The sequence below is a fragment of the Pygocentrus nattereri genome, chromosome 24 (assembly GCF_015220715.1).
Source record: "Pygocentrus nattereri isolate fPygNat1 chromosome 24, fPygNat1.pri, whole genome shotgun sequence".
Taxonomy (NCBI): Eukaryota; Metazoa; Chordata; class Actinopteri; order Characiformes; family Serrasalmidae; genus Pygocentrus; species Pygocentrus nattereri.
In genome coordinates, this window is record NC_051234.1 from 845,220 (window position 1) to 872,465 (window position 27,246).

The 27,246-nt window shown below is 43.9% G+C and overlaps 1 protein-coding gene across 3 annotated transcripts in view; it reads right to left on the minus strand.

Annotated features, from left to right (window-relative positions):
* Positions 1-10,599: 10,599 nt before the first annotated feature.
* LOC108442740 (upstream stimulatory factor 2) overlaps positions 10,600-27,246 on the minus strand; it is a 31,924-nt gene continuing 15,277 nt past the window's right edge. For all 3 annotated transcript variants that reach the window (XM_037534225.1, XM_037534224.1, XM_037534223.1), the window contains 4 exons: positions 22,399-22,457; positions 22,019-22,113; positions 13,405-13,533; positions 10,600-11,571 (listed from right to left, as the gene is read on the minus strand). In XM_037534225.1, coding sequence (XP_037390122.1) covers positions 11,494-11,571; positions 13,405-13,533; positions 22,019-22,113; positions 22,399-22,457 — 361 coding nt within the window. In that variant the 3' untranslated portion in view covers positions 10,600-11,493. The remainder of the gene's footprint in view (positions 11,572-13,404; positions 13,534-22,018; positions 22,114-22,398; positions 22,458-27,246) is intronic.

Consider the following 27,246-nt stretch of genomic DNA (forward strand, 5'->3'; position numbering starts at 1 on the left):
AACTGTCCTTTCCTGAACACACCAGGTGTATAGTTAAAGGGGAATTACACCCATTTTTCAACAATTCTTTATAATTCAGTTGTTAAAAACAGTCATTGAGTAGTTTGATGTAAAATCCTCACTACTACAGAAACTTCCAGACTCAGATTTCTCTACAGCGTTGGTGGAACCAGGGGTCACCATGACTACAACACAAAGCCATTTTATTTACTATCCAAAACCACCAATGAACCTACGCAAGTCTTCTCAGCTTTTATATGTGGAAAGTTGATGATGGAAAATAGTGAGAAGTTTTGCATGTACCCCTCCACCATGAATGGATTATAACATTTAAGGCCAAAACCTTCTTTTCCCCCCCCACCACCACCTCTCTGGAGCTTGTCTTTGTTCTTTATTTTTAATATGTAGTTACATTAAAAAAAACAAAAAAAAACAAACTTGTGTTTTTGTAAGTGTAACATAGATGGCCAGAACCAAAAGTTACGGAACGGCTTGGAGGTGGACCCAAGTGCAGAACTGAAAGCCAGTAAAAAAAAAAAAAAAAAAAGGGGGGGGGGGGTAAGGAGATGTTTAGGGGCAACGGAGTGCGTGTTTGACATTGCAAATGCAGTGACCAGGACCCAGGTTCAAACTGCTGCTGTATTGATCGGCAGTCCGTGGAGTTTCCGCTGCGCCACTGGGACGCACAGGCAGCAACAGGTAAAGCACCTCAAAGAAGGTGGAAATGAAGAGGTGCGAAAAAAACAGAAAACAAAAGAAACACTAAAAGCAGCGTGCTCAAACAAAGGCTGAACTAGGGAGGTGAAATAAAAGAACGAGGGAACAAAATTCACTTCCCCTGTAAGTATGACAGGAAGGCAGACTTTGGTTTTGACTTCGCTTGTCAGCTCATAGAGCAAAGCCCTTTTGTATGGCTTGGATTCTTTTTTTTGTGAGTAATTTGGGAGCAGTTACTCTCTTTTGGTTTTTCTAGCCCTCTTCTTCTCCCTTTTTTTTTTTTTGAGGCATTTTCTTTTCTTTTCCTTGACTAAGTACCGTACCGGTCACCCCTCTACAAAGGTGTGACAAACGCTGCTGTTTGCCAGAGCCTTAAGTAGAGGAATCTGCAGGTGTACCGAATGAGCCCGATTAGTCCATGGCTCCTCAGCGCCGTCGCCCTCTGCTGGCAGCAGGCGGGGCTGGCTGGACCCTTACAAAAACCTTCTTAACGCTATCGTAAAAGAATGTCTCGGTACCAGGCAGTGTATTCTTAACTGTTTAATGTAATAACTTCCTGTGAGGGAGCTTTTATTAGAAGTATTAACCGGAAATTTTAACAATTGTTATTAACAATATAGTGTAAACAATAGAATCATACTTGGAAATGTATTAAGTATGTGTTATTATTATTAGTAGTATATTAGTAATATTAGCAACAAAAAAAAAGCAGAACCCATGGCAGAGATGACCCAACACTGTTTTAAAAACACTAACAACCCAGCACAGTGATTAAATAATGTAAACCAAGCGGTTGGGCTTAAAGAACCCAGCATACGTTCTGCCCAACATTAGCTTAAAGCTTGGATGCCGGATGCCAGATAACCCTGTTGAATTGTTGTGAGCCCAGCACTTTTAGTGTGCAAGACATGCAGCAAATGAAGAACTGAACCCCTCACAATCACAATATTTGATTCAATGATATTGATACAATTTATAATAATTTAAAAATATATATACAAATGTGACTGAAGGTCTGAGGGAGCTCATTCAGGAACAGAGTGGATGAGGGAGCTCATTCAGGAACAGAGTGGATGAGGGAGCTCATTCAGGAACAGAGTGGATGAGGGAGCTCATTCAGGAACAGAGTGGATGAGGGAGCTCATTCAGGAACAGAGTGGATGAGGGAGCTCATTTAGGAACAGCGTGGATGAGGGAGCTCATTTAGGAACAGCGTGGATGAGGGAGCTCATTTAGGAACAGCGTGGATGAGGGAGCTCATTTAGGAACAGTGTGGATGAGGGAGCTCATTCAGGAACAGAGTGGATGAGGGAGCTCATTTAGGAACAGCGTGGATGAGGGAGCTCAATTAGGAACAGCGTGGATGAGGGAGCTCATTTAGGAACAGCGTGGATGAGGGAGCTCATTTAGGAACAGAGTGGATGAGGGAGCTCATTCAGGAACAGAGTGGATGAGGGAGCTCATTTAGGAACAGCGTGGATGAGGGAGCTCATTTAGGAACAGCGTGGATGAGGGAGCTCATTTAGGAACAGCGTGGATGAGGGAGCTCAATTAGGAACAGCGTGGATGAGGGAGCTCATTTAGGAACAGCGTGGATGAGGGAGCTCATTTAGGAACAGCGTGGATGAGGGAGCTCATTTAGGAACAGCGTGGATGAGGGAGCTCATTTAGGAACAGAGTGGATGAGGGAGCTCATTTAGGAACAGCGTGGATGAGGGAGCTCATTTAGGAACAGCGTGGATGAGGGAGCTCATTTAGGAACAGCGTGGATGAGGGAGCTCATTTAGGAACAGCGTGGATGAGGGAGCTCATTTAGGAACAGAGTGGATGAGGGAGCTCATTCAGGAACAGAGTGGATGAGGGAGCTCATTTAGGAACAGAGTGGATGAGGGAGCTCATTCAGGAACAGAGTGGATGAGGGAGCTCATTTAGGAACAGTGTGGATGGAGGAGCTCATTCAGGAACAGAGTGGATGGGGGAGCTCATTTAGGAACAGTGTGGATGAGGGAGCTCATTTAGGAACAGAGTGGATGAGGGAGCTCATTTAGGAACAGCGTGGATGAGGGAGCTCATTTAGGAACAGCGTGGATGAGGGAGCTCATTTAGGAACAGCGTGGATGAGGGAGCTCATTCAGGAACAGCGTGGATGAGGGAGCTCATTTAGGAACAGAGTGGATGAGGGAGCTCATTTAGGAACAGCGTGGATGAGGGAGCTCATTTAGGAACAGCGTGGATGAGGGAGCTCATTTAGGAACAGCGTGGATGAGGGAGCTCATTTAGGAACAGCGTGGATGAGGGAGCTCATTCAGGAACAGCGTGGATGAGGGAGCTCATTCAGGAACAGCGTGGATGAGGGAGCTCATTTAGGAACAGTGTGGATGGAGGAGCTCATTCAGGAACAGAGTGGATGGGGGAGCTCATTTAGGAACAGCGTGGATGAGGGAGCTCATTTAGGAACAGAGTGGATGAGGGAGCTCATTTAGGAACAGCGTGGATGAGGGAGCTCATTTAGGAACAGCGTGGATGAGGGAGCTCATTCAGGAACAGCGTGGATGAGGGAGCTCATTCAGGAACAGCGTGGATGAGGGAGCTCATTTAGGAACAGCGTGGATGAGGGAGCTCATTTAGGAACAGAGTGGATGAGGGAGCTCATTCAGGAACAGAGTGGATGAGGGAGCTCATTTAGGAACAGTGTGGATGGAGGAGCTCATTCAGGAACAGAGTGGATGGGGGAGCTCATTTAGGAACAGCGTGGATGAGGGAGCTCATTTAGGAACAGCGTGGATGAGGGAGCTCATTTAGGAACAGCGTGGATGAGGGAGCTCATTTAGGAACAGAGTGGATGAGGGAGCTCATTTAGGAACAGCGTGGATGAGGGAGCTCATTTAGGAACAGCGTGGATGAGGGAGCTCATTTAGGAACAGCGTGGATGAGGGAGCTCATTTAGGAACAGCGTGGATGAGGGAGCTCATTTAGGAACAGAGTGGATGAGGGAGCTCATTCAGGAACAGAGTGGATGAGGGAGCTCATTTAGGAACAGAGTGGATGAGGGAGCTCATTCAGGAACAGAGTGGATGAGGGAGCTCATTTAGGAACAGTGTGGATGGAGGAGCTCATTCAGGAACAGAGTGGATGGGGGAGCTCATTTAGGAACAGTGTGGATGAGGGAGCTCATTTAGGAACAGAGTGGATGAGGGAGCTCATTTAGGAACAGCGTGGATGAGGGAGCTCATTTAGGAACAGCGTGGATGAGGGAGCTCATTTAGGAACAGCGTGGATGAGGGAGCTCATTCAGGAACAGCGTGGATGAGGGAGCTCATTTAGGAACAGAGTGGATGAGGGAGCTCATTTAGGAACAGCGTGGATGAGGGAGCTCATTTAGGAACAGCGTGGATGAGGGAGCTCATTTAGGAACAGCGTGGATGAGGGAGCTCATTTAGGAACAGCGTGGATGAGGGAGCTCATTCAGGAACAGCGTGGATGAGGGAGCTCATTCAGGAACAGCGTGGATGAGGGAGCTCATTTAGGAACAGTGTGGATGGAGGAGCTCATTCAGGAACAGAGTGGATGGGGGAGCTCATTTAGGAACAGCGTGGATGAGGGAGCTCATTTAGGAACAGAGTGGATGAGGGAGCTCATTTAGGAACAGCGTGGATGAGGGAGCTCATTTAGGAACAGCGTGGATGAGGGAGCTCATTCAGGAACAGCGTGGATGAGGGAGCTCATTCAGGAACAGCGTGGATGAGGGAGCTCATTTAGGAACAGCGTGGATGAGGGAGCTCATTTAGGAACAGAGTGGATGAGGGAGCTCATTCAGGAACAGAGTGGATGAGGGAGCTCATTTAGGAACAGTGTGGATGGAGGAGCTCATTCAGGAACAGAGTGGATGGGGGAGCTCATTCAGGAACAGCGTGGATGAGGGAGCTCATTCAGGAACAGCGTGGATGAGGGAGCTCATTTAGGAACAGCGTGGATGAGGGAGCTCATTTAGGAACAGAGTGGATGAGGGAGCTCATTCAGGAACAGCGTGGATGAGGGAGCTCATTTAGGAACAGTGTGGATGGAGGAGCTCATTCAGGAACAGAGTGGATGAGGGAGCTCATTTAGGAACAGAGTGGATGAGGGAGCTCATTTAGGAACAGAGTGGATGAGGGAGCTCATTTAGGAACAGCGTGGATGAGGGAGCTCATTTAGGAACGGCGTGGATGAGGGAGCTCATTTAGGAACGGCGTGGATGAGGGAGCTCATTTAGGAACGGTGTGGATGAGGGAGCTCATTTAGGAACAGAGTGGATGAGGGAGCTCATTTAGGAACAGAGTGGATGAGGGAGCTCATTTAGGAACAGTGTGGATGAGGGAGCTCATTTAGGAACAGCGTGGATGAGGGAGCTCATTTAGGAACAGAGTGGATGAGGGAGCTCATTTAGGAACAGTGTGGATGAGGGAGCTCATTTAGGAACAGAGTGGATGAGGGAGCTCATTTAGGAACAGTGTGGATGAGGGAGCTCATTTAGGAACAGCGTGGATGAGGGAGCTCATTTAGGAACAGAGTGGATGAGGGAGCTCATTTAGGAACAGTGTGGATGAGGGAGCTCATTTAGGAACAGAGTGGATGAGGGAGCTCATTTAGGAACAGTGTGGATGAGGGAGCTCATTCAGGAACAGCGTGGATGAGGGAGCTCATTTAGGAACAGAGAGGATGAGGGAGCTCATTTAGGAACAGCGTGGATGAGGGAGCTCATTCAGGAACAGAGTGGATGGGGGAGCTCATTTAGGAACAGAGTGGATGAGGGAGCTCATTTAGGAACAGAGTGGATGGGGGAGCTCATTTAGGAACAGAGTGGATGGGGGAGTTCATTATAATGTCAATGAGAGGGAGCATTCTAGAATGATGTGAAGAGAGAGAACCTTCTAAAAAAGTGTGAATTGAGGAGATCGTTCTAGAACAGTGTGAATAAGGAGAACCTTTTAGAACAGTGTGAATGGACAGAACCTTTTAGGGCAGTGGTAATGAGGGTGCACATTCTAGAATGGAGTTAATGAGGGTGTGCATTCTAGAACAGTGTGAATAGGGGGCTCGTTTTAGAACAGAGTGGACGAGGGAGATCATTCTAGAACAACGTTGACGGAGGAGTTCATTATAACATCAATGAGAGGGAACATTCTAGAATGATCTGAAGAGAGAGAACCTTCTAAAACAGGGGGAATAAGGAGAACATTTTAGAATAGTGTGAACAGAGAGCACATTCTACAAAAGTGAGCATATAGAGAACATTCTAGACCAGTGTGCTAAGGGAGAACATTCTAGAACAGTGTGCAAAGGGAGAACATTCTAGACCAGTGTGCAAAGGGAGAACATTCTAGACCAGTGTGCTAAGGGAGAACATTCTAGACCAGTGTGCAAAGGGAGAACATTCTAGACCAGTGTGCAAAGGGAGAACATTCTAGACCAGTGTGCTAAGGGAGAACATTCTAGACCAGTGTGGACAAAGGGAGAACTTTCTAGAACAGTGTGGACAAAGGGAGAACATTCTAGACCAGTGTGCTAAGGGAGAACATTCTAGACCAGTGTGCAAAGGGAGAACATTCTAGACCAGTGTGCTAAGGGAGAACAGTCTAGACCAGTGTGGACAAAGGGAGAACATTCTAGACCAGTGTGGACAAAGGGAGAACTTTCTAGAACAGTGTGGACAAAGGGAGAACATTCTAGACCAGTGTGCTAAGGGAGAACATTCTAGACCAGTGTGCTAAGGGAGAACATTCTATACCAGTGTGCTAAGGGAGAGCATTCTAGACCAGTGTGGACAAAGGGAGAACATTCTAGACCAGTGTGGACAAAGGGAGAACTTTCTAGACCAGTGTGGACAAAGGGAGAACTTTCTAGACCAGTGTGGACAAAGGGAGAACTTTCTAGACCAGTGTGGACAAAGGGCGAACATTCTAGACCAGTGTGGACAAAGGGAGAACATTCTAGAACAGTGTGGACAAAGGGAGAACATTGTGAAATATTGAGAATGTTTTAAAACGACATATTTAACAATAAGGTACTTTATTACTCATAACTGTTTTTATTAGCTTTTCACACAGCATTCGTGTACCTGTTGAACAGAAGGCGACAGCAACAGTGTTTGATAAAGATAGAAGATTCCACAATAACAGCAGCCTCAACAGGAGACAAGCGTGAGGGAACGTTATAATTCACAGCACAGAGGTGCAGCTCCTCGCGCATTACTGTAAATTTAAGGAACACAGAGTTCAGACACGCCACATTCAGAAACATCACAGCTCTAAAACGCTCCGTAGCGCGGCTCAGGAGTGCGATCACTGTCAGTTGCGCTGAAGAGGATCTACTGAAGCACCTCTGAAAGCATGTTATTAAAACTTAAAACAGATGCTTTGCATAGTTAGAACTGCACCAGCGCATGATCTCCTGCTGTGTTGTTCATCGTAACACCATCACTGCTGAGTCAAAGGCCAGCTGAGCACTTGGGAGAGCACCTTGTAAAAACAGATGAAAGATGTTAAATGTTAAAGTTTCACACCAACTGAATGCAGCAAAACCCTTCAGCGGTAAACACGGTTAGATGTGACAGAACAGATCGTACGTAAATAAAGTCATTAATGAAAAAGTACAATACAAAGCCACTAGCATGACAGAGCAATTCTACCTTTTGTGCACAGGTTCATGTTTTACAATCAACTCACTTTTCAGTTTTACTGACTTTACGTCTGTCTGTGTGTTTGGGTTTGTTTACCCATTTCCAGGCCTCTCCTCAAGGAAGCCTGCTACTGTTTGCAGTTACCATGCAACACCTGGTTTGGCTAATCAACACTTCATTATATAACATAAAGACAGCTGGTGAGTTTAACACGTGACGGCTGTGAGCGTCCAGGAGAAATCTGGACTCACTAGGCTAATGATATATGATGTATTAAAAATACAGTCACAGTTGATCAATGGCTTTAAACACTGTGCGTAGGTGCCTAATATTTTTCCACAGGACTGTATATATATATATAAAATTATCATTATTATTATTTTCAAATGCATCTCAAAATGAAAGGCTAAAGTCATATATTCTTATTGGCCAAATGGTAAATAGTGAACAACACCACAAGTGAAACGGCTCCTTGATGCAAAATGTAACACATACATAAGTCCAGTGTCGTCCAGTTTTGTCCAGTGTGCTCTGACAAAATCAGTCATTATGTGCTCAAGCAGAGACATTATACATGAGAAGCCGGTCGCTGGTCAAAATCTGAACAGGAAAGCTCTTAATGCTCAACATGCCGTCTGTTTGTGGAGTAAAGTCCCACATTTCAGCAAAAAGACCCAATCAGCCTGGCTGGTTAAGCCGCGAGTGGGGAGCCTGAGATCTTGTAGCCAGAACAACCCAGGAAAAACACATTTTGAGCCAAACGCTAAAAACTGAGGTTTTTGTCAGTTTTTAACCAGCAAACTCAAATTTGATTTTAAAATGGTAATTTGACCCTTGATTTCGAGTATGTTGGTCTCTCACTATTCAAACAGATAAAAGCCTGGTCTTGTATGGCTCAAAATAACTGCCCGGCGGCGCTGCAAAGGTGGTCGCTGAGTGGACAGACTTTCCTATAAGGATCAAGGCAACTGTAAACAAGAAACCACACAGGAAAACGCAGACAAAACAGATGCCTCAGCTTTGCTCTGCGTTTAGATATTCTCATCCACATTGGGGCCGAGCCCAACTCCTGAAAAACACCCCCACACCATGATCCCCCCTCCACCAAACTTTACACTTGGCACAATGCAGTCAGAAAAGTACCGTCTCCTGGCGACCGCCAAACCCAGACTCGTCCATCGGATTCCCAGACGGAGAAGCGTGATTGGTCACTCCAGAGAACTCGTCTCCACTGCTCTAGAGTCCAGTGGCGGCGCTTTACACCACTGCATTCCACGCTTTGCATTGCGCTTGGTGATGTAAGGCTTGGATGCAGCTGCTCGGCCATGGAATCCCATTCCATGAAGCTCTCTACGCTGTTCTTGAGCTGATCTGAAGGCCACATGAAGTCTGGAGGTCTGTAGTGATGGACTCTGCAGAAAGTCGGTGACCTCTGCGCACTATGCCCCTTAGCATCCGCTGATCCGCTAGATACAGGAAATGGATGAAGCTATAGCACCTACCATTTCGCTAACCTGCATCCAGAAATGTGACACATGGAACTGTGGAATCGATCGTTCCTGTGTGCGGACTCAAGTATTATGGGCAAGTCTGAGAACGCCCTGAGCTTGCCATCTAAAATTTAGATGAATAATTTAAGTCCTTTTTTGTTTACTGTATGTGACCATTACAGTACAACCTAATAAGGCTAACTCAGCTGATTAGCTGTCTTCCTAGCTATTGAGGCTTAAGTCCCAACTGATGAAAGGCACAGTCGCATGAAAACGTTTGGACATCCTCGGCCAAGTTACGTTTTTAAAAATAAGTGAACACGTCCTACAGAGATGCACAATTAAATGCACAATCACTGTTTATTTGCTTAATTTAACATACTAGTGCGAAAATGAAACCTTAACCTCTGGCATGTGCAAAGGTCACGGCAAATTTGACGGTTAACACCTCTTGATTGCCTCATTATGGTCATACAGACTGAGATTTGCACCTTGTGTGTTACTACAGCACTGAAAAAAAGCACTTTCTGGGGTGCAGTAGCTGTTACACATGAACTTGAGCCTATCACTGTCCAGCATGGTACAATATGCTAACGAGAAGATGACTTTAAATGCAAATACGTAGAAAATGTCGTAAAATTAGCAGAAAAATGCCATTACAAAACGTGGAACGTAACCGGGGTTGTTCAAATTTTTGGCACAGAACTGTATTTATATTTCCACTAGAGGGCGCTTGTTAGAGCCAAAAACAACAGAGCTTTATCATAAAAATGGTTTTTGTAGCATGAAACTTTTTCACTGACATAAAAGAATTGATATGGTCGTAGCATTTTAACATAAGCAGATCAGCAGTTTGCATCTGCCATGCTAGTGATGTAAACATATGGTTGAGAAAGATAACAACTGTGGAAAATAACCGAGGTCAGTTCATAATCGTGAGGCCTACACTCTTAAAAAAGACGCTCTTCAAGGGTTCCTCAGTAAAGTAGATGGTTTCATTTGGAAACATGAGTTCTATATATAGGGCCATTTCAAGCTTAAGTGGCTCTTCAGGTAGAACCTTCTTGAAAATGTGAATAAAGCAAAGAGGCCCAGGCCTCCCTCTCCTCCACCACCTCCTCCAGCTCTTGCAGAGGGATACCGAGGCGTTCCCAAGACAGTCCAGAGATATAATCCCTCCGTGTCCTGGGTCTTCCCCGGGGTCTCCTCCCCGTTGGACATGTCTGGAACACCTCCCTAGGGAGGCGTCCAGAGGCCATCCTTACCAGATGCCCGAACCACCTCAACTGGCATCTCTGAACGTGGAGGAGCAGCGGCTCTACTCCGAGCCTCTCCCGAATCGCCGATCTTCTCACCGTACGTCTAAGGGAGAGCCCGGCGACCCTGCGGAGAAAGCTCATTTCGGCCGCTTGTATCCGCTTTAATCTCCATTAATGTAAAGAGCCCTTCTCACCATGTTAAGAGAACCAAAGCATGAAATTGCTCTAAACGGAACCACTGTCTTGACTAGGCAACCCCTGAAGAACCATCTTGTTGAAGAGTGTATTTCAGGCTTTGAGCTGCTGCTACCAGTTTTCAGCTGTGCCATCTACTTTCATCCACGTTCATAGATGACAGACACAAGCAGGTCCATCAGAAAACCTCCGTAAGGTTTGCATGCAGTGAGCATAACGCTTATCAGCTTCCATTGCACGTTAGCTACATTAGCTTTGTACCTCCAGAGCGAAACTGAGCGACATTTCACTGAATTATTTATTCCTTTTCAATTTTGTTCTTGTACATTAGTCAGAAGTCAGAAGTCATCAGTGTGCAGTTTATTCTTGTGGAGTGCTTTTTCAAGGTGTGGAGCTTTCAGAGACAAATCAGCCTCTTTAGCCCATTAAGCTGAGAGCAGGAGTTTTATCGTCTTGCTTTGCGGGAGTCATAGGTGTCCTCTGAAGGTGAGCTGCGATAAGGCACTAATAATCACACGTAGAGCTCATTTTCTATCATCACAGCACCTTTCCAGATGGATACATGGGGGCGTTTTAGCTGTGTTTAACGCTAAATTTAGTTCTAAACACTAATGAGATTTCATTCAGCGCTTTTTTTCTTCCGCTTCTGTTATCTCCTGACTTCCTCAGTCTCGCCCCAGCTGGGTTTTCTTAAGGGGGGCATTGCATATGAAACGATGCATTAAATAAACAACCGATGCTAAACAGAAGCACAGATAGAAAAAAAAATGGAAATGAGGAAAAACAAGCTAAACATGATACAAACGCTTGTAGATTAGCGCCAGTAGTGAAGGAAGGAAAAACAACTAAAAACGAATAAAAAGTGCATGGAACATTACGTCCCGTTATCACAGTCCAAGCTGAGTAAACAGTGAAAAATGGTTTCCGGGGTCTGTAGACCGCTGTAGTGGAGATGGCTCGGTCTTTCAGCTCCCGTCCAATCGGCTGCCTGTGCCCTGCAGCGGTGTTCCACGGCCAGCCATTATACCAGGGTTTCTGGTCCAGTCCACAGGAGAAGCCTGAGAAACAGCACACTGGAAAAACAACACCTGTTGGTTTTGTGTGGCCGTAGGCTTCCTTGTCCTCCGGTTGAGGTGGGGGGGACATGTCCTGTTGTGAGACGCTACTGTTCAGCTCAGTGCAGTGGCTCACCACCTCCGCCCTGCTGCAGCTGCGCCCGCAGTAAAGCATTCTCGCTCTTCAGCTCGTCCACCTGAAACCAGCAGCAATAGACCACTGTAGTCACGCGTCGTTCTGTAGTCCTCGTTATGCCCATATTAGGAACTCCGGATCTGAGCTCATTTCTCTATGGGCCAGAATCAATAGTGTTTCTGAAAAATCACCTCCATCACACACTGTGGTAGATAAAAATATTCAGAACCGAGACGTTTTGTCCTGTGAACGTTCTTCTCTGGACGATGGCAGCGCTCTGACCATCTGAAATGTTCTAACATAGTGCATATTTACAGGTACACCCGTCAATAAAACCTCTACTAGGACATTTCGAGCCCTACAACACTTTATCAAAAATAGTACCCGTGTTTAAACTACTTCTTTAGCTTCTTTTTCGACAGATTTCTTGTTTGACTTTTCCCGTTCCGCCTTAAATCCTGCAGCAGGTGTGACTAGCAATCATGAACATTAGTAAATGGGACAAAACAACACTGACCTGTTAATGTAACTCGAACAGAAATAGAGAAACCTCTTCATATCACGCCTTTCAACCCTCCATTTTCCCGTTCCACCTTAAATGAAGCTGCAGTTGCTGCACCATTTAAGGTGGAACGGGAAAAGTCGAACAAAAACCTGCCAAATGTCCCGAGAAAATGTCCTCAGAAAATCTTACCAGCATTAAAATAATAATCAGGATATTCTGAGAGCCGAAATCAGTTCATCAGGGGTTCAGCAGTGATTATTACGCTGAGTCAGTACTGGATCAGCAGGTTCATTTGTAGATCTCTTCAAATCGAGCTAAAAGGAGAGATCTATGGTGTTTCGCTGAGCATCAGATGAAGAACAGAGAACTGCAGGGAAACCTGCTGATTTAATTCTGACTCTTTTCCATCTGCCCTCAGTCTGAACATGGAAATACGCTACCACACTGGCAAAGCCTGATTAAGGAGGCTGCCGGTATAATGAGGTGAATTCAGTGCGCAGTGGCTTTAGTTCACATGTAGCAAATATTCATATTTTGACTCTTTGATGACCTCATCAGTCGGAGGATCCAGTGGTATCCGGGAGAAAAATGTACACAGAACAAAACGTATCGGGTTCTGAACATTTTTATCAATCACACGGTGGCGCTAGAGGCGGTTTTCCGAAAACCCTATTCATTCATGGAGAAATGGAGCTTTGACCCGGAGTTCCTAACATGGGCATAAGAGCGCAGTTTTTACATGACAAAAACTAGGGACGTCCATCGTATTGGCAGCAGGTAGTTTATTTACTATTAACTAGGAAATGTCTTTCACGATTGGTTCAATATTGGAATTATAGCTAATAATTACAACCGATACTTGGCTAATTTGTGCTGAATGCACACACAAACACGCACCACCCAATACAAATGCTCTGGACTGCTAGTGTCTGCTAAATATGTAAATGTTTATAGTTTATATATAAATAACAGTCACATGATTTATCTATGCTATGGCCAAAACCAGACTAATTATTATGAAGACTTTTGCACAGTACTATCTAATAGTATATCTGACAGTTAAGAATGGGTGACTGGACAAGGCACTAACTGAACCGTAAGATGTTCAGTGAGGCTTAAAAAGAGGAAGTATCACAAATCTAGGCAGTAAATTGAACTTGTTTCTCGCTCATGAGATTAATTATTGTGCCTAGAACATCACAGATTATCCAGCCTATTTCCAGATGACTCCACTCCCTGTAGCTGGTCTTTTCTTGTGGAATTCTCTCAGGCCCCTGGTGGATCATTTTGCTTCCTTCAAGCACTCGTTTCTTAAAGCCTGTGTTCTCTGGGAGGTAGTCTTTTGGCAGAGATGAGCTAGTGGCAGGCGGCCTCTCCAGGCGGACGTACCTGCTGTCGAAGAATCTCGTTGTCCATCTGGACTCTCTTCACCTCTTTCAGGCTCTCCTGAAGCCTGTGGTTATGCTGCCGCAGCTCCTGGATGTAATCACATGCCTTGGACAGGATTCCTCCTTTACTCTGACAAAGAGAAAAACCGAGAGAGAAAAGTGCAATTGTCAACGGTGTGAAAGACGTAGTAAGTGATTTAGATAGTAATACCACATAATTTTGATAACGCGTAATAATTTGGCTAATAATAATAATGATAATAATAAGGCATTTAAATTCATGAGCAAGATCAGAAACCAATCCCTTGCAGCTGGTCTGGCAGCATTCTTACTATGAGAAAATTAGAATAATTTTTTTAATCCAATTTTGATTGCAGTTATTCAGTTTATTGAGCTTAATTCTATGCAAATATGTCATATGTACCAATATTGACTTGTTTTCCAGGTACTTGGATTTTGAGACCCCACATATGGTATAATTAGAGGGCATTCAATGTGCTTTGCCCACCATTTGTGTTCTGCTGGCTCCATAATAGCACCCTGTGCTTGGACCCCTAAGATTGCCACTCGTCTTTCATTAGTAGGTGGTAGCTAAGCCCTCATAGGAGTAACAGTCCAATGAAAATGTTCTAAACTCATTTCAGATGCATATTACACAAAAGTGGATCGTCTTGGTCACTAGAAGTGATCATTTACATGTTAAACTTTTACTGTCTGCTGTTTGAAAACTGTTACAGAAGAAATCTGAGGATGTGAAACTGAAACCAACTTCACAGCTCGTGAGACATGGCTCTCTTTTCACTGTTCAGCAGAGTCAGTTTTGGCCCTGTTTCGCATTTTTTCTCATGGTGAACCAACTATGACTCTGCAATCATGACTTTTGGTTGTCATGTCGTTTTGTTGGTTTAGTGTTTTTATGGAACACAGGACACTCACATATGGCAGAGTTGACTAGGCTGAATACCTACAGCTCATGGGGCCTATCAACTCTTAGATGGTGAGATTGTTGTTTGGCCTTCAACTTGCAAATACCTCCGTAATATGGATAAAAAAACAATTAGAGCTGCAAACATTAGGCAGCCACTAGCACTGTGGACGACCCCCTCCATCCCTCACACGGACTTTTTTCACTGCTGCCGTCTGGCAGAAGGTACCGGAACATCCGTGCCACCACTGCCAGACTCTGCAACAGCTTTATTCCTCAAGCAATGAGGTTCTTAAACTCACAAGGACTGAGCTAACAACCCACCCCCACCCTCCCTCACACACTCCACACACACTTCTCTTTTGATGCTCTACCTGCACTATCTGGTCATTGCTGCTACTCTGTGTTTTCACTGTTTACTCTGTTTTTTCTGCCTCAGCATCTGCTGTGTTTCTGTCTGTCGTCTGACTGTGTGACTCTCAGATCACAGCAGGTTCATATCTCTGCTCCTCATGTCCAGAATGAGCGCTGTGTCGCTGCTGCACTGTCCTGTCTGTTTACTGGGTCTAATGTCTGGTTAATATATCGTATTTATTGTTTATAGTTTAATTTTTTGTTTGCACACGATGTCTGCACGTTCACGCTTTGTACTCTGTGTTCCTTGTTGCTCCGTGATGTTCCTGGAGGAACGGAATTTCACTCCACTGTGGACTTGACCATCAGAGATGGCCTTGACCTTGACCTGACTATATTACATGTATCTAAGAGGAAACTACACCAAAGCCTCAACAACTAAATATAATGCAAACATTTTCAGTATTAAGTGTGTCTGCGTTTTTCCCTTCATCACAGCTTCCATTATTTTCTTGCAGGGATATTTTTCCACACCTCTGAAGTTCAGTCTTAGAAGTTGGTTGCATTCAGTGACGTTGAAGCAGCTTGTTTTTCTTAAGTACTGTTCATCTGAAGGGGACAGTCTGGTGGTCTACCAGTACTGTTGTTAGGCGCCCCATTTTCTCTGTGTCTCTTAATCATCTCCAGTTTTGGAAACTCCTGTACTTTTCCACTTACTTTCGCTTCCTTATGCAAGTGGATTATCTTTTATCTTAATCGCTTTAGGAATGTCTTCTGAAAAAAAGTGAATAACTTACACTTCATGATCATTTTTGACTGGACATTAGATAAACGAAACGGTGGTTTCAGACTTTTGCACAGTACTGTATATGTTAGCCCTACATAAGAAGAGTAATGAGGTGATGACCTTACTTCAGTGCATTAAATGTACAGCACCACCTACTGTTTGTTTCTGGCATCATTTGCAAGTGGGTATTTGAACGAAGAGCATCAGTCAGTCACTCAGTGACTAAGCAAGTGACAGCGACTTTGATAGGCTGCACAAAAATGAATTGCAACCTAAAGGCAATGCTTCAATCCACTTATTCCCTCAGTTAGCACACTGTATAAGTGATGAACTGCAATGCAGTTCCTGTGATCTCCCTCCTGAATTTTTCCCATTTTATTGTCGTTATATTACCATTAGCAAACTGTCTCTAAAGACTATATTTAGAACCACTCTCAAGCTCCAGTGCCTCAGATTATTTAATGCGGGTTTTTAACCGCTGCATGATCTCCTCTGCTTTGCTTTCTCTTAAACAATTCGTAACTTGCTCCATCGGCAACAATAGAAGCACTGACCTGTTTTACTATGGTATTAAAGAAAGCTATGTGTCTCATGTTCTATCACCCTTGGGGCAATCAGACCGCAACTGGGTGTGCTGAAAATACTTTGCGCTCGTTCACGGCGGGCTGTAATAACAAAATCAGTACAGGCCTGGTCTCACGAGGCCTATGAGCAGCTGAAAGGGTGCTTTGATTGCACCAACTTGGACTATTTTATGTGAAGGTAATAATACAGATAGTATATTCGAGTAGGAAGTTATATACATTTATGTTTATGCTACGATTCCTAGTAAAACTGCAAAACGTTTCTCTAATAATACACCATGGGTGACGAGAGATGTTGAGATTGCTATCAATAGGAAAAAGGCAGCGCTTGCCAGCAGGGATAAAGGGGGGATTAAAGCTGCACAGAAGGATCTGAAAAGGGCTATCAGGAAGGAAAAGGGGGGATTATAAACAGAAAGTAGAGGAGGAAACTATAAGTCAGTCATAGCAGAGCAGTGCCGCAGAGGCTGTGGAGGCACCAGCCCGGACCAACAGAGGGGGCAATTACCCCAAAATAAGGCCAATGAGTTCTCTGCCAGGTTTGATGAGCGGGATGTTTTGACAGAGCATGCACAGGTTTCCCTACTTCCGTTCACTGGCCACTTTATTAGAAACACCTCTCATACTTTCACTCACTGGCCACTTTATTAGAAACACCGCTCATACTTCCACTCACTGACCACTTTATTAGAAACACCTCTCATACTTCCACTCACTGGCCACTTTATTAGAAACACCTCTCATACTTCCACTCACTGGCCACTTTATTAGAAACACCTCTCATACTTCCACTCACTGGCCACTTTATTAGAAACACCGCTCATACTTCCACTCACTGGCCACTTTATTAGAAACACCTCTCATACTTCCACTCACTGACCGCTTTATTAGAAACACCTCTCATACTTCCACTCAGTGGCCACTTTATTAGAAACACCTCTCATACTTCCACTCACTGGCCACTTTATTAGAAACACCTCTCATACTTCCACTCACTGGCCGCTTTATTAGAAACACCTCCCTCATACTTCCACTCACTGACCGCTTTATTAGAAACACCTCTCATACTTCCACTCACTGGCCGCTTTATTAGAAACACCTCCCTCATACTTCCACTCACTGACCGCTTTATTAGAAACACCTCCCTCATACTTCCACTCACTGACCGCTTTATTAGAAACACCTCTCATACTTCCACTCACTGGCCACTTTATTAGAAACACCTCTCATACTTCCACTCACTGGCCACTTTATTAGAAACACCGCTCATACTTCCACTCACTGGCCACTTTATTAGAAACACCTCTCATACTTCCACTCACTGGCCACTTTATTAGAAACACCTCTCATACTTCCACTCACTGGCCACTTTATTAGAAACACCTCCCTCATACTTCCACTCACTGGCCACTTTATTAGAAACACCCACCTTGTACTTCCACTCACTGGCCACTTTATTAGAAACATCTCCCTCATACTTCCACTCACTGGCCACTTTATTAGAAACACCCCTCATACTTCCACTCACTGGCCACTTTATTAGAAACACCTCCCTCATACTTCCACTCACTGACCGCTTTATTAGAAACACCTCTCATACTTCCACTCACTGGCCACTTTATTAGAAACATCTCCCTCATACTTCCACTCACTGGCCACTTTATTAGAAACACCTCTCATACTTCCACTCACTGGCCACTTTATTAGAAACACCTCCCTCATACTTCCACTCACTGGCCACTTTATTAGAAACACCGCTCATACTTCCACTCACTGGCCACTTTATTAGAAACACCTCTCATACTTCCACTCACTGGCCACTTTATTAGAAACACCTCCCTCATACTTCCACTCACTGACCGCTTTATTAGAAACACCTCTCATACTTCCACTCACTGACCACTTTATTAGAAACACCTCCCTCATACTTCCACTCACTGACCACTTTATTAGAAACACCTCTCATACTTCCACTCACTGGCCACTTTATTAGAAACACCGCTCATAATTCCACTCACTGGCCACTTTATTAGAAACACCTCTCATACTTCCACTCACTGGCCACTTTATTAGAAACACCGCTCATACTTCCACTCACTGGCCACTTTATTAGAAACACCTCATACTTCCACTCACTGGCCACTTTATTAGAAACACCTCATACTTCCACTCACTGATCATTTTATTAGAAACACCCACCACCCGAAAACATCCAGACAAGAGTGGCTCTTGGTCAGAAACTAGCATGGTGCGGCTACAAAGGAGGGGTTTCTAATAAAGGTCAGTTAGAGCATGACCTTGACTTTGCGTATCATGGAAAGTGTTGAAATTGAGCCTCCAGCTCTGCAGGTTTATCCATTCCAGGATCTTTCAGTTTGCTTATAGAAACAGATGTCTGATGATGCACTGGTAGACAGTATCTGTCTGATTTGAAGAGCTAGTTCTGTTCGAATGGCATTTTCTGCTTCAAGCCTGTTAATACTGTTCACCTCCTGGCATTAAAATTGATGAAGCACAATCTCCAGTTCTACTACAGCTTGGGCTGAGGATTATCTTATTCCCATACTTCAGTATATTAGGCTTTTCCATAAGGTTTCCGATGGTATTCTTACACGCCGTGTTCCAGTGAACAGCCTCTGAGTATTTTAAGCATTGAGTATACAGCTGAGTGTAGTGCTATACACTGAAGGGCAAGGACCAGAGGAGCTGAAGTGGAGTGATTTGTCAGCTGGTGGTGGATAATCACCTGAATCTTAACAGAGGTGGAACCAAAGAGTTAGTCATAGACTTAGAAAACAGAAAGATGCAGCTAGAGAAGTTATTATTTAAAGGTTGCCGAGGTTCAGACTGTTTCCTTTCACCAATATAAGGGTGTCGTTATTGATATAGGCATGATCGGAAGCAAGAATACAAATGCTGTGCTTTAAAAAGCTCAATGCAGGTTGCCTTTCCTTAAGAAGTGTATGTGTCCTATTCTGGACAGGTTTGATGCCATTCTACTCTTGGACACTGTATACTGTAATAAAGCTGTACAAATTATTAATGAAGTGATAATCGGGATATGCACATCTCCAAAATAGGGCCATGACTCAGGGACGCGCGATCAGCAATCGCCAATTTATTCATATTTTGTATTAGTATCTGTGTTATTGTGAGATATATATACATACACATATACACGCACACACCCACCCAGGACACATCCTTCACATCCCTTCTTATCAGCTCCACTGACCGTATAGTTCCACTCTGTAGTTCTACAGTTACAGACTGTAGTCCATCTGTTTCTCTGATACTCTGTTACCCTGTTCTTCAGTGGTCAGGACCCCCATGGACCCTCACAGAGCAGGTACTGTTTGGGTGGTGGGTCATTCTCAGCACTGCAGTAATGCTGACGTGGTGGTGGTGTGTTAGTGTGTGTTGCACTGATACGAGTAGATCAGATACAGCAGTGCTGCTGGAGTTTTAAACACTGTGTCCACTCACTGTCCACTCTATTGGACACTCCTACCTTGTCAGACGTAAAGTCAGAGACGACAGCTCATCTGCTGCTGCACAGTTTGTGCTGGTCATCCTCTAGTCCTTCATCAGTGGTCAGTGGATGCTGCCCACAGGACGCTGTTAGCTGGATATTTTTGGTTGGTGGACGATTCTCAGTCCAGCAGCAACACTGAGGTGTTTAAAAACTCTAGTAGCACTGCTGTGTCTGATCCACTCAGACCGGCACAACACGCACTAACACACCACCACCATGTTGTGTACTTAGTGAAGCAGCCGGTGTGTGTGTGTGTGTGTGTGTGTGTGTGTGTGTGTGTGTGTGTGTGTAAATACAGTGAGGTATTGACTTATTCACCCCCAAAAAGCTAAAGACAGCCCAGCTGGAGAAAAGCTGTGGCAGTAAAACTGCAGAGAAGAGTCTGAAAGCAGTTGCTGTAGTGAAGCTGCGTGGAGCAGCAGGGATTTTAAGCTGGTTTTTTTCCCGTTGCAGGGCTGTCAGATTTGCGCTTTTCCCAACAAATACAGCTAATTTGAAAGTGCAGCGGCGGTGGATTTCATGTACTTGGGGTGCGTTTTTCTCAGTGTGGCTGTGGAAATGAATTTGGGTCTGAACTGTCTTATGAAAGTACAGTGACCCCTGTGCTGTACAGCTGGTAACCCAAGTACACACAGCCACTTATTTCAGAGTTGCTTCGCTTCGTAACGCTTGCGGCTCCTCGTCTGTAAACACCTCGTACGTTAGTGCTGGTCTGCGCACCATCTGTGTGAAATCTCGGACCTGTTAGCATTAGCGCTGAAAGGAAAAGCAACCTGCAAAGTTTATTCATTAAAAATATTTTCGCTCATTAACGACATGATCGTTACACATAACGACACTCTTCTGCACTTCTCCTCACTTTTCCAGTGCCAGAGTGAAAATGGTACAGTGGGTTACCATGCAGGGTTAACTGGAACAGGGGCTGGTATGCTAAACATTACAAGTCGTATGCAAAAGTTTGGGCGCTCCTGGTTTTGTTGATTTTCTATATTGTTGATATTTCTCCACTTTTTAATGCACGCTTACTTTGTTGAATTTAACATATTAGGCAAAATAAAACAAACTATGGCACATTTTATACATAATATACACAAACGTATTAGTACACATTGCTGAGTTCAGGTGTTTTAGCCACACCCTTTATTAAACACGAGGATAAAAACAAGCACATAGCCCTGTAGTCTCAATAGACAAACACTGGCAGTAGAGGGTCGTACTGATGAGCTCAGTGACTTTAAACATGGCACTGTCGTAGGATGCCACCTCTGCCACAAGTCAGTTAGTGATTTTTATCCTGTTAGATCTGCCCCAGACAACTGTAAGTGCTATTACTGTAAAATGGAAGTATCTCGGAGCAACAACAGCTCAGCCACAAAGCACAAACTCACAGAGTGGGGACGCAGAGTGCTTAAGTGCATAGTGCCTATCCTCTGTTGAATCACTCACTAAAGATTTCCAAATTGTCTCCGGAAGCAACATCGGCAAAAGAACTGTGAACTTCACAAAATGGGTTTCCACGGCTGAGCAGCTACACACAAACCTAAAATCAAAATACACAATGCAAAGTGTTAAATGCAGTGGTGTAAAGTGCTGCCGCTGGACTCTAGAGCAGTGGAAACGCTCTCTATCTGTCAGTTTGATGGACGAGTCTGGGTTTGGCGGTTGCCAGGAGACGGTACTTGTCTGACTGCATTGTGCCGAGTGTAAAGTTTGGTGGAGGGGGGATCATGGTGTGGGGGTGTGTTTCAGGAGTTGGGCTCGGCCCCTTAGTTCCAGTGAAAGGAACTCTTAAAGCTTCAGCACCAAGAGATTTTGGACAATTTCACGCTCCCAACTTTGTGGGAACAGTTTGGGGACGGCCCCTTCCTGTTCCAACATGACTGACCACCAGTGCACAAAGCAGGTCCATAAAGACGTGGATGAGCCAGTTTGGTGTGGAAGAACTTGACTGACCTCAACCCCATAGAACACCTTGAACTAGAATGGAAATTGTGAGCCAGACCCTCTCGTCCAGCATCAGTGTCTGACCTCACAAATGCTCTTCTGGATGAACGGGCTAAAATTTCCACACACACTCCAAAATCTTGTAGCAGCTTCCCAGAAGAGTGGAAGCTGTTAGAGCTGCAAAGGCAGGCCAACTCCATATTAATGCCTATGGATTTAGAGTGTGATGTCATACTTTTGTCCATATTGTGTACGTCAGGTTTTTATTTTCAGGTATATGAAAATCTGCAATTAAATAGAAATTGAGCACTAAATTCGGAGTATGCTCTCTATAGTGGATGTGTTTTAATTTACTTTTACTAAGAAAATCAATAAAACCTGTCATTTGACCAGGAGTGTTTGAACTTTTGCAGTCAACTGTCTTCATAAATCATCATATTTTACACATCAAGTTTTTATGTGTGCTCAATATAAAGAGCTGCTCACCGCTCCAGTCTTAGTGCTGTCCACGTTGCAGTCAGGGATGATTTTAGACAGAGTCACGATCCAGTTGTTGATTTTGTCTCGTCGTCTCCTCTCCACTGCAGTGGACAGCGTAAGAAGATAAGAGCATGTGGGTTTAAGCTCAATGTTTAACTGTAGAGTCAAAGACATGGCAAATGGCAAAGAATTCAAAGGCAATCCACGCCACCCTCTAGTGGCAGACTGACGACATTACAGTGAGACTTCAAAAGGCATTTTTCAGCCTTGATGTTTATGGAATGAACACATATTTGGAGTGACCTCATTGCTCAGATGTTGTGAGTATGAAATAAAAATGTGTCACAAGCGTGGCATCAAAACAACATCAGAACACGCTGACTTACCTTCGTTGTGCTGCGCCCTCCTCCTTTCATCTCTTGGGGTCCGCGGGCCCTCCATCTTTCTGCACGAAAAGAGGGATAGGAAAAGTCAGTCGTTCTTCATTGTGACCTTTCATCACGCAGCGATGTGTTTATATCACAAGAGCAGAACATGGAGAACGGCGCCGAGCTATTCACCCCTATTCACAGAGGCATTAAAACCGCACAGGTTTGGTTCTGATCCGCGGCTTTACAAAAGCCTGCAATCCGCTCCGGATCACCGGGGTGTTTATTTTAAAGGAGCGGCTGATCTGAGGGGTTTATGAAGCCACTCTCCGGACCATCAGGAGGCTCCATCCGTATGCGGTCCTGCCGCGCGGCCCAGGCGCCGCCAGACAAGGCTCAAGACAGGGCTCAAGTTCTGAACTGGCAGATTTCTCTCTCAGCGTCTCTGTGGAGCGCCTTCTGTGAAACTTGCCAGTGACGTGATCGTTTATGTTTTTCGTTGCGTTTTATTGATGCTGCCGTTCTGGAATCACTGCTGTCAGTGATATAAAATGAATCTAATGTAACATTTAATAGAAAACAAATAAAAAAAAATAAGGTAATGAACTTGATGAGCTTAATTTAGTTCATTTACATCATCGAGGTTACTGATTTTAATGATATGCAGAATGAGTTTGCAATAATGTAATAAAATTAATGAACATCTAATACAATCAATATTCAGAATGAAATTAAAATAAACATAATTTCCAATATGAATGGGGTCCAGTTCATATTAATGTTAATTTGACAGAAAATCATTTCAAACCATAACGATAAGTGATAACTTCAGCAGAATTTTCACTCATAAAACTATTTGTGTATTTTATACATATATTTTACATAACATACATTATAATACATACATTATAAATTAAAACGCGTCGTATTAAACGCATACGAACGAGATCTTAATGTGTGGCCCTGACTTAGTAAAATGTAGGAACAAGTCTCTTTCCTTTCTCTGCCGAGCTGATCAGCTGCCCATCCTGAGCGTCTGATGCCGTTGCCTCTTCTGCCTTGATCGGGCGCCGCTGCTCACCAGCCTTCTGGACCGGTTTGACCACCACTGAGCTTCTTGCTTTACAGAGCTGTGCAGTCCTCACCCTCAGATGCTCCTCACCCTCAGATGCTCCTCACCCTCAGATGCTCCTCACCCTCAGATCTTCTCTTTTCCCACTTCATACTAATAACGTTTGCTATCCGGTGTCGACCGTAGGAGGATGGGTTCCCCTTCTGAGTCGTGGTTCCTCTCAAGGTTTCCTCCTCTTTTAGGGAGTTTTTCCTCGCCACCGTCGCCGCTGGCGACGCTCGTGGGGCTCGGACCCGGATTCCCTTTTCTTTCCGTTCTGTAATACCGATTGTCCTGTAAAGCCACTTTGTGACAACATCTGCTGTAAAAAGCGCTACAGAAATCAATTTTGCTTTGCTTTAGTCTTGGCCACAGCTTAGTAAGGCATGGGAACAAGATAATTAAGGCATGGCCAGGGCTTAGTAAGGCGAGGGAATGAGAAAATTAAGTTGTGAGCATGCTTTACTAAGTCAAGGCCATGCATTATTATTATTTATACAGTATGTCACCAGCAGGGCTCCCTAATATTTATACGCACACGTGTAATAATTTAATTATTCCAAATAAATTGGACACTTTTCTACTACAGGTAGAGGATGATATGCATTATATATGATAATTGTTGTTTTCTTCAATATTCAGTATTTCAAGTTTTTGAAAACAGAAGCTACTAAACATCACGGCACCACGCTGGAACTCACTGAGCTCCTGAGAGCGACCCATTCTTTCACTAACGTCTGTAGAAGCAGTCTGCAGGCCTAGGGGCTCGGCTTCATACACCTGTGGCCGTGGAAGTGACTGGAACACCTGGATTCAATGATCTGGATGAGTGAGTGAACACTTTTGGAAATATAGTGTATATCCACGTCTTGACTGTGTATTTGGTGAAGATAACGCAGTTGTTAAAGATAGCACATACTGAAAATGACCCGTCCCCCCAGCGCTGGCTGAAGTCGTCCTGTTATAAACCGCAGCGCTCTGAGCCAGATGCTGTCCGAGATGAGGCCCAGATCTGCTCTAACGGTACCACTCTGCTGGCAGGGCGTCTCCCCCCAGGTCTACTTTAATTAAGCCGCCGCTCTGCCGGCCTCGTGAGGGGAGGACGGAGCCGGGCACGCTGCACTAAAACTACCAGAGGAGCGAAACCTCACTTCTGCTGCGCCCCGGCCAAAGACTTCAATAACGGCTTAGATATTAGAGATGCGCCCTGAAAGCGCTTGTATTTTGAAAAGTAAAGGGCAGGAAAATGGTCTGTCTGTGTCCTGTGGCCAGTTATATCAATGACAGAGAAGTCCAGGCCAGATAAAAACGAAAAACCGCCGAGTCTCAGAGCTCTAGAGTTATTATTGTCATAAATGTATAATAACATTTACAATTAATGACAAGGCTATCCATGCAGTGCAGCGGGGAATCTTCAGGGCTTTCAAGGCTCTCAGAGATGGCCTAATGATTTCAGTGGAACAGTACATAAATAAATAAATTCATGTCTGTTAAATTACCCAATCAGGATTCTCTTCTCTGGTGTACTTGGGTTGACAGCCAAGCAAGCCCTCCCATTGGTTAGGACTTCAGGAGCTGAACCAAAGGCCTCACTTATTAACTACCAACATAAGTGGAAAATGACAGTGAAATCAAACACATTTTGATGGACTCCAGGACCGATTCTGTGAAAAACATCATTCTAGTCCTCCTGGCAGTAATCGACAGGTCCCTGACTGGGACTTGTCGAACCGGGTTCCAGTTGGTTGTTAGGAATGGAAAACAGCGGCAGCAGCTCCATGCTAGGACCCTTTACTGATAAAGGGTCACTGTAAAACTGCTACGGGGTTAAAATATCTTAATATTTGTTATAATATTTGTTCATTTCTGGCTGGATTTAAACTTGTGGCATGTATTTTACAAGATTCAAATGTCAGTGAGCAAAACAAGTTTCTGCATATCACCATTAGCTTAGCATTAACATACCACTAGAATCCCACAGCGATGCTAATTTTGCAGTCGGCATTACTGAAGGTGTTTTTTTCTCGTTTTTAACTGAGTTTTAACATTTATGACTTGAACTGGAAGACCAGGATCGGTGCTGGACTTTGTGTTCATATCAAGAAAATACAAAAACATGAGAAAAACTAAAGAACATGTTATTTCTTTCTGCAAAACAAGACTCTGCATCCAAAGATAACTTCAAATTCAACATGTCGCTGTTGTCAGAAGAAAACCTTGTATCTCCATTTTTAACATATTCCAGTTTTTGACATAATATAAAAGCAAATGTTGTCCTTTACATTGTGTGTAAATTTCATGATGAACAGACTAAAAGAAATGACCCAAAAAGACTTGGAAAGATTTCTGGTTCCATTGACTTACATTGAAAGTAAAGTAGGTTTTTTCCTTCTTCTGTAAAGTCACCATTTTGGAGATACGAGGTTTTCTTCCGAACACAGTGATATGATAAAATGCATCTTCTTACACTTGCAAACACAGATGTGGTAAGAACTGAAGGTTTAGAATTTCTAAGCTAGCTTGTAAGATTAAAGAGTGAGAAATCACTCAACATGTTTTTTGGAGCAATACCTGTGATTTCCTTTGGTTAAAATGGGAATTTCAGAGATTTTCTTCAATTTATGCACAATTTTCCCAGTCTGCAGGCCTAGGGGCTCTGTTTTACACACCTGTGGCCATGGAAGCGACTGGAACACCTGAACTCAATGATCTGGATGGGTGAGTGGATACTTTTACAATGACTTGGTTGACTTGTTTACATCTTTGCCATTTATTATGCTGAAATAAAAAAACTAATCAGTGCAGTTCCCCTTTCACATTAATATGTATTAATAAATACTGTACACAGACAATGGTGGAAACCACAGTGTGAACCTATAGGGCAAACACTGTAATAAAGGTAGGAAGTGTGAAAGGAAACTTCACCTACGAGGCCAATTTTAATATCAAGTCTTCTCTATCTTGGTAAACAGTAGCAGTTGAGAGTAATTATGTCTCAGCACATCAGAGACAGACGAGGCAAATATAAAAGGATTTTCAGATGAAATGTTCTCTTCAGATGTTAGAGAGTAGGAGGTGGGTGTTCGCGCTAAAGAGCGACAAGCTCAATTGATTTATTGGACGTACGGAGGTGTGAACGTTCTCGCCGGTTTAAACCTTCATGCTGCTGTGCGCCAGAATCATTCCTGCATGCAAGAGGGGAAAACGGGATTTTAGATATTTTCAGCAAGATTACAATTAAATAATGAGCGTCTGATACCAAATTGAGTTAAATCAGCTGCTCAGCTATTAAAGAAGCATTACACAAATTTCCTGACATCGTAAATGTAACCGATGAGCCAAAGTTTGTTTCTTTACTTTTCCAAAGGCTAACACAGCAAGTGCTGGACGTTTGTGGACAGCAATGAACATTGTGCAAAGACTGAAGGACATGATGTGTCATTTATATATGATCAATTATTTTAATCAAGTATTTATCAGAAAAATGACAGTACAAGTTTGAACAAACCCTGTCAAATTAGACTTTTTGTTGATTTTCTGAATTCTAAGTTTTCCTCTACAGAGAAAACAGCAAATAAAAATATAAATTGTTCAGTAAAATTTGCAGTTTCACACATGACATATGCCTCCCGCCATGTTGAATTTAGCAAATAAACAGTAAATGTGCATTAAAATAGGTGCAGTAATGTGTTCCCCGTAGCGAATATGCATTTTTTCTACTTATTACATTTTTTTTTAAAATAAATTAAAAAAAA